We start from the raw sequence: 14,297 nt of genomic DNA, 5'->3' as shown, positions 1-14,297 counted from the left end.
TAGAAAACCTCCCCTCTACTGTAACTGGTCATTAGACTATAACCTAGAACACCTCCCCTCTACTGTAACTGGTCATTCGACTATAACCTAGAACACCACCCCTCTGCTGTAACTGGTCATTAGACTATAACCTAGAATACCTCCCCTCTACTGTAACTGGTCATTAGACTGTAGCCTAGAACACCTCCCCTCTAACTGGTCATTAGACTATAACCTAGAACACCTCCCCTCTACTGTAACTGGTCATTAGACTATAACCTAGAACATCTCCACTCCAACTGGTCATTAGACTATAACCTAGAACACCTCCCCTCTACTGTAACTGGTCATTAGACTATAACCTAGAACACCTCCCATCTAACTGGTCGTTAGACTATAACCTAGAACACCTTCCCTCTAACTGGTCATTAGACTATAACCTAGAAAACCTCCCCTCTACTGTAACTGGTCATTAGACTATAACCTAGAACACCTCCCCTCTACTGTAACTGGTCATTCGACTATAACCTAGAACACCACCCCTCTGCTGTAACTGGTCATTAGACTATAACCTAGAATACCTCCCCTCTACTGTAACTGGTCATTAGACTGTAGCCTAGAACACCTCCCCTCTAACTGGTCATTAGACTATAACCTAGAACACCTCCCCTCTACTGTAACTGGTCATTAGACTATAACCTAGAAAATCTCCACTCCAACTGGTCATTAGACTATAACCTAGAACACCTCCCCTCTACTGTAACTGGTCATTAGACTATAACCTAGAACACCACCCCTCTACTGTAACTGGTCATTCGACTATAACCTAGAACACCACCCCTCTGTTGTAACTGGTCATTAGACTATAACCTAGAACACCTCCCCTCTACTCTAACTGGTCATTAGACTATAACCTAGTGCACCTCCCCTCTAACTGGTCATTAGACTATAACCTAGAACACCTCCCCTCTACTGTAACTAGTCATTAGACTATAACCTAGAACACCTCCCATCTAACTGGTCGTTAGACTATAACCTAGAACACCTCCCATCTAACTGGTCATTAGACTATAACCTAGAACACCTCCCCTCTAACTGGTCGTTAGACTATAACCTAGAACACCTCCCCACTAACGTGTCATTAGACTATAACCTAGAACACCTCCCCTCTAACTGGTCATTAGACTATAACCTAGAGCACCTCCCCTCTAACTGGTCATTAGACTATAACCTAGAACACCTCCCCTCTACTGTAACTGGTCATTAAACTATAACCTAGAACACCTCCCCTCTAACTGGTCGTTAGACTATAACCTAGAACACCTCCCCTCTAACTGGTCATTTGACTATAACCAAGAACACCTCCCCTCTACTGTAACTGGTCATTAGACTATAACCTAGAACACCTCCCCCTAACTGGTCATTAGACTATAACCTAGAACACCTCCCCTCTAACGGGTCGTTAGACTATAACCTAGAACACCTCCCCTCTGACTGGTCATTTGACTATAACCAAGAACACCTCCCCTCTACTGTAACTGGTCATTAGACTATAACCTAGAACACCTCCCCTCTAACTGGTCATTAGACTAGAACCTAGAACACCTCCCCTCTACTGTAACTGGTCATTAAACTATAACCTAGAACACCTCCCCTCTAACTGGTCGTTAGACTATAACCTAGAACACCTCCCCTCTAACTGGTCATTAAACTATAATCTAGAACACCTCCCCTCTAACTGGTCATTAGACTATAACCTAGAACACCTCCCATCTAACTGGTCATTAGACTATAACCAAGAACACCTCCCCTCTAACTGGTCATTAGACTATAACCTAGAACACCTCCCCTCTAACTGGTCATTAAACTATAATCTAGAACACCTCCCCTCTAACTGGTCATTAGACTATAACCTAGAACACCTCCCATCTAACTGGTCATTAGACTATAACCAAGAACACCTCCCCTCTAACTGGTCATTAGACTATAACCTAGAACACCTCCCCTCTAACTGGTCATTAAACTATAATCTAGAACACCTCCCCCCTAACTGGTCATTAGACTATAACCTAGAACACCTCCCATCTAACTGGTCATTAGACTATAACCTAGAACACCGCCCCTCTACTCTAACTGGTCATTAGACTATAACCTAGAACACCTCCCCTCTGCTGTAACTGGTCATTAGACTATAACCTAGAACACCTCCCCTCTACTGTAACTGGTCATTAGACTATAACCTAGAACACCTCCCCTCTACTGTAACTGGTCATTAGACTATAACCTAGAACACCTCCCCTCTACTGTAACTGGTCATTCGACTATAACCTAGAACACCACCCCTCTGCTGTAACTGGTCATTAGACTATAACCTAGAACACCTCCCCTCTACTGTAACTGGTCATTAGACTATAACCTAGAACATCTCCACTCCAACTGGTCATTAGACTATAACCTAGAACACCTTTCCTCTACTGTAACTGGTCATTAGACTATAACCTAGAACACCTCCCCTCTAACTGGTCATTAGACTATAACCTAGAACACCTCCCCTCTACTGTAACTGGTCATTAGACTATAACCTAGAACACCTCCCCTCTAACTGGTCATTAGACTATAACTTAGAACACCTCCCCTCTACTGTAACTGGTCATTAGACTATAACCTAGAACATCTCCACTCTACTTCAACTGGTCATTAGACTATAACCTAGAACACCTTCCCTCTACTGTAACTGGTCATTAGACTATAACCTAGAACACTTCCCCTCTACTGTAACTGGTCATTAGACTATAACCTAGAACACCTCCCATCTAACTGGTCATTAGACTATAACCAAGAACACCTCCCCTCTAACTGGTCATTAGACTATAACCTAGAACACGTCCCCTCTAACTGGTCATTAAACTATAATCTAGAACACCTCCCCTCTAACTGGTCATTAGACTATAACCTAGAACACCTCCCATCTAACTGGTCATTAGACTATAACCTAGAACACCGCCCCTCTAACTGGTCATTAGACTATAACCTACAACACCTCCCCTCTACTCTAACTGGTCATTAGACTATAACCTAGAACACCTCCCCTCTGCTGTAACTGGTCATTAGACTATAACCTAGAAAACCTCCCCTCTACTGTAACTGGTCATTAGACTATAACCTAGAACACCTCCCCTCTACTGTAACTGGTCATTCGACTATAACCTAGAACACCACCCCTCTGCTGTAACTGGTCATTAGACTATAACCTAGAATACCTCCCCTCTACTGTAACTGGTCATTAGACTGTAGCCTAGAACACCTCCCCTCTAACTGGTCATTAGACTATAACCTAGAACACCTCCCCTCTACTGTAACTGGTCATTAGACTATAACCTAGAACATCTCCACTCCAACTGGTCATTAGACTATAACCTAGAACACCTTTCCTCTACTGTAACTGGTCATTAGACTATAACCTAGAACACCTCCCCTCTAACTGGTCATTAGACTATAACCTAGAACAACTCCCCTCTACTGTAACTGGTCATTAGACTATAACCTAGAACACCTCCCCTCTAACTGGTCATTAGACTATAACCTAGAACACCTCCCCTCTACTGTAACTGGTCATTAGACTATAACCTAGAACATCTCCACTCTACTTCAACTGGTCATTAGACTATAACCTAGAGCACCTTCCCTCTACTGTAACTGGTCATTAGACTATAACCTAGAACACCTCCCCTCTACTGTAACTGGTCATTCGACTATAACCTAGAACACCACCCCTCTGCTGTAACTGGTCATTAGACTATAACCTAGAATACCTCCCCTCTACTGTAACTGGTCATTAGACTGTAGCCTAGAACACCTCCCCTCTAACTGGTCATTAGACTATAACCTAGAACACCTCCCCTCTACTGTAACTGGTCATTAGACTATAACCTAGAACATCTCCACTCTACTTCAACTGGTCATTAGACTATAACCTAGAACACCTCCCCTCTACTGTAACTGGTCATTAGACTATAACCTAGAACACCTCCCCTCTAACTCTTCGTTAGACCAGAGGGTCAAACAGCTGAACTGACAAAAAAACATATTTACACCAGCTTATATTTAACCCTTCTCCTCTGCTAAGTCTCCTCCTACACATCTGAACAACCAATGGGTCTCTGTTGCTAGACAGAACCTTAGTGATATCTGTTCTTCCTCACTTCATCTGACCTGACCTCTCACCCTAAAGTGCTCACTCCTCCCCAACTCAAAGCTGTCATGGTGACTGGTACCAGACTGTGTCTCTTCTCCTCCCAGAGGATCCCTGATGGCTAACAATAACATATCTTGACATAATGTAAACCTTATACATTACCCTCTCTCCCTCAGTGACATGAATAACTATATTTCATATTCTCAGAACCCAACAGTTTTGTGGTAATGTGTAATGACACCACGATCGTCTAATAACGTTTGGCGTATTGTCAGAGGAACGTGTTTGCCCCAAGCTAACGCATTAACTTGTAAACAACTAGTCACATTGGGCAATTTATATTGAGCATCGCTGAACCTATTGTTTAGTCTGTGACAGTGCTACAGTTCTAAAGAATCACAGCACTCGTGAATAAAGTATGACTAATTTATCATCAGCAGTCACAATGGACACACTTCAACCATCACGCATTTATCAGTGCTACATTTTCCAGGTCCCAGGGATTGGTTCACACGGTCCAGTTGTGAAATTCTGCTTCTCTTGGATTAGAGTGTCAGTCAGTCAGTCAGTCATAGGGGAGGTGCTCTTGGATAGTCTTTAACAACCACACAAGGAACAACATGTACTTCACAAAAATGTACACTGACCATGCATACCACACACACCATACCACACACATGAAAGAAAGATCTTGGAGGGGAAATGGCCCCCAATTGATGTCTAGACCAGGCCCCTTTACTTCTCTATACAGACCAGACCCCTTTACTTCTCTATACAGACCAGACCCCTTTACTTCTCTACACAGACCAGACCCTTTTACTTCTCTATACAGACCAGACCCCTTTACTTCTCTATACAGACCAGACCCCTTTACTTCTCTATACAGACCAGACCCCTTTACTTCTCTATACAGACCAGACCCCATTCCTTCTCTATACAGACCAGACCCCTTTACTTCTCTATACAGACCAGACCCCTTTACTTCTTTATACAGACCAGACCCCTTTACTTCTCTATACAGACCAGACCCCTTTACTTCTCTATACAGACCAGACCCCTTTCCTTCTCTATACAGACCAGACCCCTTTACTTCTCTATACAGACCAGACCCCTTTACTTCTCTATACAGACCAGACCCCTTTACTTCTCTATACAGACCAGACCCTTTTACTTCTCTATACAGACCAGACCCCTTTACTTCTCTATACAGACCAGACCCCTTTACTTATCTATACAGACCAGACCCCTTTACTTCTCTATACAGACCAGACCCCTTTCCTTCTCTATACAGACCAGACCCCTTTCCTTCTCTATACAGACCAGACCCCTTTCCTTCTCTATACAGACCAGACCCCTTTACTTCTCTATACAGACCAGACCCCTTTACTTCTCTATACAGACCAGACCCCTTTCCTTCTCTATACAGACCAGACCCCTTTACTTCTCTATACAGACCAGACCCCTTTACTTCTCTATACAGACCAGACCCCTTTACTTCTCTATACAGACCAGACCCTTTTACTTCTCTATACAGACCAGACCCCTTTACTTCTCTATACAGACCAGACCCCTTTACTTCTCTATACAGACCAGACCCCTTTACTTCTCTATACAGACCAGACCCCTTTACTTCTCTATACAGACCAGACCCCTTTCCTTCTCTATACAGACCAGACCCCTTTCCTTCTCTATACAGACCAGACCCCTTTACTTCTCTATACAGACCAGACCCCTTTCCTTCTCTATACAGACCAGACCCCTTTACTTCTCTATACAGACCAGACCCCTTTACTTCTCTATACAGACCAGACCCCTTTACTTCTCTATACAGACCAGACCCCTTTACTTCTCTATACAGACCAGACCCTTTACTTCTCTATACAGACCAGACCTTTTACTTCTCTATACAGACCAGACCCTTTTACTTCTCTATACAGACCAGACCCCTTTACTTCTCTATACAGACCAGACCCCTTTACTTCTCTATACAGACCAGACCCCTTTACTTCTCTATACAGACCAGACCCCTTTACTTCTCTATACAGACCAGACCCCTTTACTTCTCTACACAGACCAGACCCCTTTACTTCTCTATACAGACCAGACCCCTTTACTTCTCTATACAGACCAGACCCCTTTACTTCTCTATACAGACCAGACCCTTTTACTTCTCTATACAGACCAGACCCCTTTACTTCTCTATACAGACCAGACCCCTTTACTTCTCTATACAGACCAGACCCCTTTACTTCTCTATACAGACCAGACCCCTTTACTTCTCTATACAGACCAGACCCTTTTACTTCTCTATACAGACCAGACCCCTTTACTTCTCTATACAGACCAGACCCCTTTACTTCTCTATACAGACCAGACCCCTTTACTTCTCTATACAGACCAGACCCCTTTACTTCTCTATACAGACCAGACCCCTTTACTTCTCTATACAGACCAGACCCCTTTACTTCTCTATACAGACCAGACCCCTTTACTTCTCTATACAGACCAGACCCCTTTACTTCTCTATACAGACCAGACCCCTTTACTTCTCTATACAGACCAGACCCCTTTACTTCTCTTCCCACAACTATTTTTCTTTCCCTCGTTTGCTCCTCCCACTGGGAATAGCACAACTAAACCCTGAAATGTTGCTCCTGGAATATACTGTGTGTGTTTGTAACACCAGCCCTCCCTTTCTCCAAGTCCTTGCACTCTGCCAAAGTAAACCCCACGTACAAGAGATGCACATGTCCACTATTTCCTCTTTGATGAAATTCCTGTGGGGAAAAAAACAGGCTGTGTCTCAAATGGCACCCTATTCCATATATAGTGTGTTACTTTTTACCAGGACTCTGAGGGCTCTAATCAGAAGTAGTGCACAATGTTGGGAATAGGGTGCCATTTGGGACACAACCTGTCTGAATCAGAAAGAGAGAGAGACATCTATTTTGTTGTCTTTTTGCTGAGCTGACCCTTAGAGATGACGCTACTGTGAGAAAACACTATGTTTAGATACACACCATGGATCTGTTGATGTATATCTATTCATTTGTCTATCTAGCTGATGTTTACTGAATTTCTATTTTTTCCTTATACAAACTATACACTGAGTGTACAGAACCGTAGGAACACCTTCCTACTATTGAGTTTGGAACAACCAAAATTTGTCGGGGCCAGGACTCTACAAGGTGTCGAAAGCATTCCACAGGGATGTTTGCACAATGCTTCCCACAGTTGTGTCAAGTTGACTGGATGTTCTTTGGGTAGTGGACCATTCTTGATACACACAGGAAACTGTTGCGCATGAAAAGCCCAGCTGCATTGCAGTTCTTGACACACACACTGGTGCGCCTGGAGCCTACTACCATACCCGGTTCAAAGGCGCCTACTACCGTACCCGGTTCAAAGGTTGCCTACTTCCGTACCCGGTTCAAAGGTTGCCTACTACCGTACCCGGTTCAAAGGCGCCTACTACCGTACCCGGTTCAAAGGTTACCTACTACCGTACCCGGTTCAAAGGTTGCCTACTACCGTACCCGGTTCAAAGGTTGCCTACTACCGTACCCGGTTCAAAGGTTGCCTACTACCGTACCCGGTTCAAAGGTTGCCTACTACCGTACCCGGTTCAAAGGCGCCTACTACCGTACCCGGTTCAAAGGTTGCCTACTACCGTACCCGGTTCAAAGGTTGCCTACTACCGTACCCGGTTCAAAGGTTGCCTACTACCATACCCGGTTCAAAGGTTGCCTACTACCGTACCCGGTTCAAAGGCGCCTACTACCATACCCGGTTCAAAGGCGCCTACTACCGTACCCGGTTCAAAGGTTGCCTACTACCGTACCCGGTTCAAAGGATGCCTACTACCGTACCCGGTTCAAAGGTTGCCTACTACCATACCCGGTTCAAAGGTTGCCTACTACCGTACCCGGTTCAAAGGCGCCTACTACCGTACCCGGTTCAAAGGCGCCTACTACCGTACCCGGTTCAAAGGTTGCCTACTACCGTACCCGGTTCAAAGGTTGCCTACTACCGTACCCGGTTCAAAGGCGCCTACTACCGTACCCGGTTCAAAGGCGCCTACTACCGTACCCGGTTCAAAGGTTGCCTACTACCGTACCCGGTTCAAAGGTTGCCTACTACCGTACCCGGTTCAAAGGTTGCCTACTACCGTACCCGGTTCAAAGGTTGCCTACTACCGTACCCGGTTCAAAGGTTGCCTACTACCGTACCCGGTTCAAAGGTTGCCTACTACCGTACCCGGTTCAAAGGTTGCCTACTACCGTACCCGGTTCAAAGGTTGCCTACTACCGTACCCGGTTCAAAGGTTGCCTACTACCGTACCCGGTTCAAAGGCGCCTACTACCGTACCCGGTTCAAAGGCGCCTACTACCGTACCCGGTTCAAAGGCGCCTACTACCGTACCCGGTTCAAAGGTTGCCTACTAGCATACCCGGTTCAAAGGCGCCTACTACCGTACCCGGTTCAAAGGTTGCCTACTACCGTACCCGGTTCAAAGGTTGCCTACTACCGTACCCGGTTCAAAGGTTGCCTACTACCGTACCCGGTTCAAAGGTTGCCTACTAGCATACCCGGTTCAAAGGCGCCTACTACCGTACCCGGTTCAAAGGCGCCTACTACCGTACCCGGTTCAAAGGTTGCCTACTACCGTACCCGGTTCAAAGGTTGCCTACTAGCATACCCGGTTCAAAGGCGCCTACTATCGTACCCGGTTCAAAGGCGCCTACTACCGTACCCGGTTCAAAGGTTGCCTACTACCGTACCCGGTTCAAAGGCGCCTACTACCGTACCCGATTCAAAGGTTGCCTACTACCGTACCCGGTTCAAAGGCGCCTACCACTGTACCCGGTTCAAAGGCACGTCAATATTTTGCCTTGCCCATTCACCCGCTGGATGGCACACATACACAATCCATGTCTCAAGGCTTAAAAATCCTTATTTAACCTGTCTCCTCCCCTTCATCTACACTGACTGAAGTGGATTTAACAAGTGACATCAATAAGGGATCATAGCTTTCACCTGGTCAGTCTGCCATGGAAAGAGCAGGTGTTCCTAATGTTTTGTTAGCTCAGTGTATTGTCATGGAGTGCAGAATCCAGTTCAAGACTGGTCAATGTTTTTTGAAGAAAAATAAGTAGCAGGATTGCTTAAGGCATTCCAAAACACCACAGGTGGTGTTGGTGATCCCCTTGTGGTATCATTTATCCTTTGCTTTTCAACTGGTGAATGTTTCTGGAAAGGGCAAATGATATTCTTCAGTCTGTTGACCACTAAGGCACATAGTAAGAACAGAGGCTATGTGTAGCCAGTGTATTCTTCCCAATACTTTTTAAATTACATTCAATAAACATATTATTTTACGCGATTTATCCTTGAGGGGCTTTGAGCAACAACAACTAGACAGCATACCATGACAATGTCATGCAACCATGACGATGCAATACCATGCAACCGTGACAATACCACGCAACTGTGACAATACCAGGCAACTGTGACAATACCACGCAACTGTGACAATATCACGCAACCGTGACAATACCACGCAACCGTGACAATACCACGCAACCGTGACAATACCACAATACCATGACAATACCACACAACCATCACTTCATCATCAAATAAAACATTTAGAATAGTAGAAACTACATAAAACAACATTTTAAACTTGGCGCACAACAAAGACAGCCCAACTAGTGTCACCACAAGAGCAGAGCCTGGAAGCTCACTTTGAGCTCCTAATGGAACAAAGGGCCTCAACAGCTTCTCCAGCCAGGGAAACCTTCATTCCACATAAGCAGAGCCCAGAGCAGCTGCTCCAGCCAGAGAAACCTTCATTCCACATAAGCAGAGCCCAGAGCAGCTTCTCCAGCCAGAGAAACCTCCATTCCACATAAGCAGAGCCCAGAGCAGCTTCTCCAGCCAGGGAAACCTTCATTCCACATGGCTCTAACCTGGTGGTTTCTGCCTGATGGCCAGTATAATAGAGGCTAGTAAATCTTAACAGGTCAAACATCTAGCCGTAGGTCCATCTCACTGACCACTGCTCCTTCCCATTGGCCCTTAGAACACCTGACTGCGTTGCCTGGATGATCTAGTGGTCTAAGTTACTGCCTCAGGAATACATGCACCAGTCCAAGCGAGGGTTCGAATCTGACCCACTGCTAGCAAACCTTCAGTCTCACTGTCCTATATAATAAATGTAAAAAATATATATGAAGCCACTGACCCTAAGAACAGCTGACAGGGGTCAAAGGTCCATCTCACTCACTAACCATTGCACCTGAGATTTAAGCAACTGTTGACCATTGAGGCCCATATGAGCCGAGGTTATAGACTATCAATCTTAACAGGTCAAACATCTGGTCATAGATTCACCTCATTAACCATCCAACTGGAGCGAACAGCAAGTGTTTTTCTTCTCTCCCCCTCTCCTTCTCATCCTCTTCTCTCCTCCTCTTCTCATTCCCCTCTCCTTCTCATCCTCTTCTCTCCTCCTCTTCTCATTCCCCTCTCCTTCTCATCATCTTCTCTCCCCCTCTTCTCATTCCCCTCTCCTTCTCATCCTCTTCTCTCCTCCTCTTCTCATTCCCCTCTCCTTCTCATCCTCTTCTCATTCCCCTCTCCTTCTCATTCCCCTCTCCTTCTCATCCTCTTCTCTCCCCCTCTTCTCATTCCCCTCTCCCAGATGGGTTTCTTCCGCCGGCGCTACCGGGAGATCATCGAGGCCGAGAAAAACAGGAAGGACAGAGCTGACGAGAGCTGGGATTGGGTGGAAAAGAACCACTGAGGGAAAGAGAAGACAATGAGAGCACAGGGTGTGGGGATTGGGTCAATGGAGGATCCAATGACCCAGCCAGCCAATCAGGAATAAGGGCCCTTCAATCTTCCATATCTGGAAGAGAAATAAATGGTCTCTGGATTTTTTGGAGGGAGACTTTTTTTTGTGCGTGGGAGACTGGGGATCGAGGGAACTAACAGGCAGAAATCTGAGGTGGAGGTTGGTGTCGCTCGCTCGGGTCAGATTCATTAAGACCCTAATTCAGTGCAACGGAAATTGGAAATGAGTGTTTCTTATTGAACAAACCCAAGGATTACATTCCTGTTTGTCTGTTTTCTTTTGTTTGATGTCAAATTAATACAACACTCGCAATAGAATTCAATTAGTCCCTATGGAGGAAACTCCCTGCCAACGGAAATAAACAAAATTGAACTGTTAAAGAAACAACTGGCCTGTTCAGGATGCTGTAATGTTCCAGAACATTCAGATGTAAATATATTGTGCAGAACGGACATGATGCGTTAGCTCTAAACATTCTATTTCTATCTGCAATGTTCTGAGTGTTTCACATCACTGAATACACCCAAGGAGATAGACGTCCTTGGACAGGATGTGGCAATGACGCGGATATTATCGGATGGGACAACAAAAACCCTCAGGGCTCTGTTTTAATAGTAGTGAACATTTATTTTTATACATATTATAGCCATATTGTATTAAATTGGGGCTTTGTGAAATGGTTGGTTCGAGTTTTTGAAGTCTAATGTAAGAATATCTATGTTTTTTTTTAAAGCACTGATGTCCGAGTTTATGCTATATTTCAGCGTCGTTCCTTTAGTTTCCAGGGCAAAGATACAGCATGTTATGTTTAGTAAATTAGTCCATTTGTATATTATCCAGTATCGTGAGACGTGGATTTTCTGGAGTGTGAAAGATTGTGTCTTTTTAACTCTGTACTGTTTCCTGCTCACAAATATCTCTTTAATATCTCACACATCTCCCTCTCCTTTCGATAGATAGCTATATGGGCAACCAGCCAAGCAAGTCCTATGAAGGCCCACAGAAATACAATTACAGGAGCAGACATTCCCATTCAAGTCAAAATTATATTTCTGTGTGTAGACCTTCCATTCACCATAAACAGAGATATAATTTTTGTCACACATCGAAGTTGTCCCTATCATGAAGAAATGCTGATAACCAATCAAAAGAGCTCTATGAAATGTTTAATTGATTATACAGTGCATTCGGAAAGTGTTCAGACCTCTTGACTTTTTCCACATTTTGTTACATTTACAGCCTTATTCTAAAATTGATTAAATAAAATCTTCAGCAATCTACACACAATACCCCATAATGACAAAGCAAAAACAAGTTTTTAGAAATGTTTTCAAATTTATTAAAAACAAAAAACAGAAATACCTTATTTACATAATTATTCAGACCCTTTGCTATGAGACTCAAAATTGAGCTCAGGTGCATCCTGTTTCCATTGATCATCCTTTAGATGTTTCTACAACTTTATTGGCGTCCAGCTGTGGTAAATTAAATTGATTGGACATGATTTGGGAAGGCCCACACCTGTCTATATAAGGTCCCACAGTTGACAGAACATATCAGAGCAAAAACCAAGCCATGAGGTCGAAGGAATTGTCCGTAGACCTCCGAGACAGGATTGTGTCGAGGCACAGATCTGGGGAAGGGTACCAAAATATTTCTGCAGCATTGAAGGTCCCCAGGAACACAGTGGCCTCCATCATTCTTAAATGGAAGAAGTTTGGAACCACCAAGACCCTTCCTAGAGCTGGCCACCTGGCCAAACTGAGCAATTGGGGGAGAAGGGCCTTGGTCAGGGAGGTGACCAAGTACCCGATAGTCACTCTGACAGAGCTCTAGAGTTCCTTTGTGGAGATGGGAGAACCTTCCAGAAGGACAAACATCTTTGCAGCACTCCAATCAGGCATTTACGGTAGAGTGGCCAGACGGAAGCCCCTCTTCAGTAAAAGGGGTATGACAGTTTGCCAAAAGGCACCTAAAGACTCTGACCATGAGAAACAAGATTCTCTGGTCTGATGAAATCAAGATTGAACACTCTGGCCTGAATGCCAAGCGTCACGTCTGGACGAAACCTGGCACCATCCCTACAGTGAAGCATGGGGGTGGCAGCATCATGCTGTACAGATGTTTTTCAGCGGCAGGGACTGGGAGATTAGTTAGGATTGAGCAGAACAAAGTACAGAGAGATTCTTGATGAAAACCTTCTCCAGACCGCTCAAGACCTCAGACTGGGGCGAAGGTTCTCCATCCAACAGGACAACGACTCTAAGCACACAGCCAAGACAAAGCAGAGGAGTGGCTTCGGGACTCTGTCAAGTCTCTGAATGTCCCTGATTGGCCCAGCCAGAGCCCGAACTTGAACCCGATCAAACATCTCTGGAGAGATCAGAAAAAGCTGTGCAGCGACACTTCCCATTCAACATGACAGAGCTTGAGAGGATCTGCAGAGAAGAACGGGAGAAACTCTCCAAATACAGGTGTGCCACGCTTGTAACATCATACCCAAGAAGACTTGAGACTGTAATCACTGCCGAAGGTTCTTCAACAAAGTTCTGTGTAAAAGGTCTGAATACTTATGTAAATGTGATATTTCAGTTTTATTGTTAATACATTTGCAAAAATGCTTTGTCATTATAGGGTATTGTGTGTAGATTGATGAGGAACAAACAAAACTAGGCGTCTGAATTCTTTCGGAATGCACTGTATAAGTTTATGCTTTTCCAGGCCCTCAAAGTGCTTTATACAGTAAAGAGGAAACACACATCATCCACCACCCAGCAACCCATTGACATCATCAACACCATGACATCATCAACTGTAGCTAGAGAATATCATTTACACTTCCTTTGCCACATTTCACAAAGTGTGGTGTTTTCAGACTGACAGTATTGAATGTACTCTGGGTTAGGCCGTGGAGATAGTGGATAGATAGCTTAAACAGATATACTAACAATAATTTTTAGCTCAATAACACATTCTACTTGTCGCAATTAAGCTGAGAAGAACCATGAATACGATGATAGTCTGGAACATTTCACAAATCATGGTCTTTTCCAACAAAATGTTTTAAATGTATCCTATCATATGAACTAGGGGCAGAGATGAGTAGAAAAGCTAACATTGTACCTTTAAATTGCGGTTATACCTATGTAACTAAACAGCAATAACTGTAGTAACAAAATTGTAGTTACATTGTAATATAATGTAATGGTATAGGGCCATGCATTAGATGCTAGTTAGAACAGTTTGGTTGACATTTAAAATGGT

General features: G+C 44.3%; 1 protein-coding gene across 1 annotated transcript in view; it reads left to right on the top strand.

Annotated features, from left to right (window-relative positions):
• LOC110503039 (integrin alpha-9) overlaps positions 1-12,332 on the top strand; it is a 160,592-nt gene extending 148,260 nt beyond the window's left edge. The window contains exon 28 of the mRNA XM_036960871.1: positions 10,881-12,332. Coding sequence (XP_036816766.1) covers positions 10,881-10,982 — 102 coding nt within the window. The 3' untranslated portion in view covers positions 10,983-12,332. The remainder of the gene's footprint in view (positions 1-10,880) is intronic.
• Positions 12,333-14,297: the final 1,965 nt, after the last annotated feature.

The sequence above is a fragment of the Oncorhynchus mykiss genome, chromosome 23 (assembly GCF_013265735.2).
Source record: "Oncorhynchus mykiss isolate Arlee chromosome 23, USDA_OmykA_1.1, whole genome shotgun sequence".
NCBI classification, from domain to species: domain Eukaryota; kingdom Metazoa; phylum Chordata; class Actinopteri; order Salmoniformes; family Salmonidae; genus Oncorhynchus; species Oncorhynchus mykiss.
Note: the sequence above shows the minus strand (reverse complement) of the source record. Positions and strands in the feature narration are given on the sequence as shown.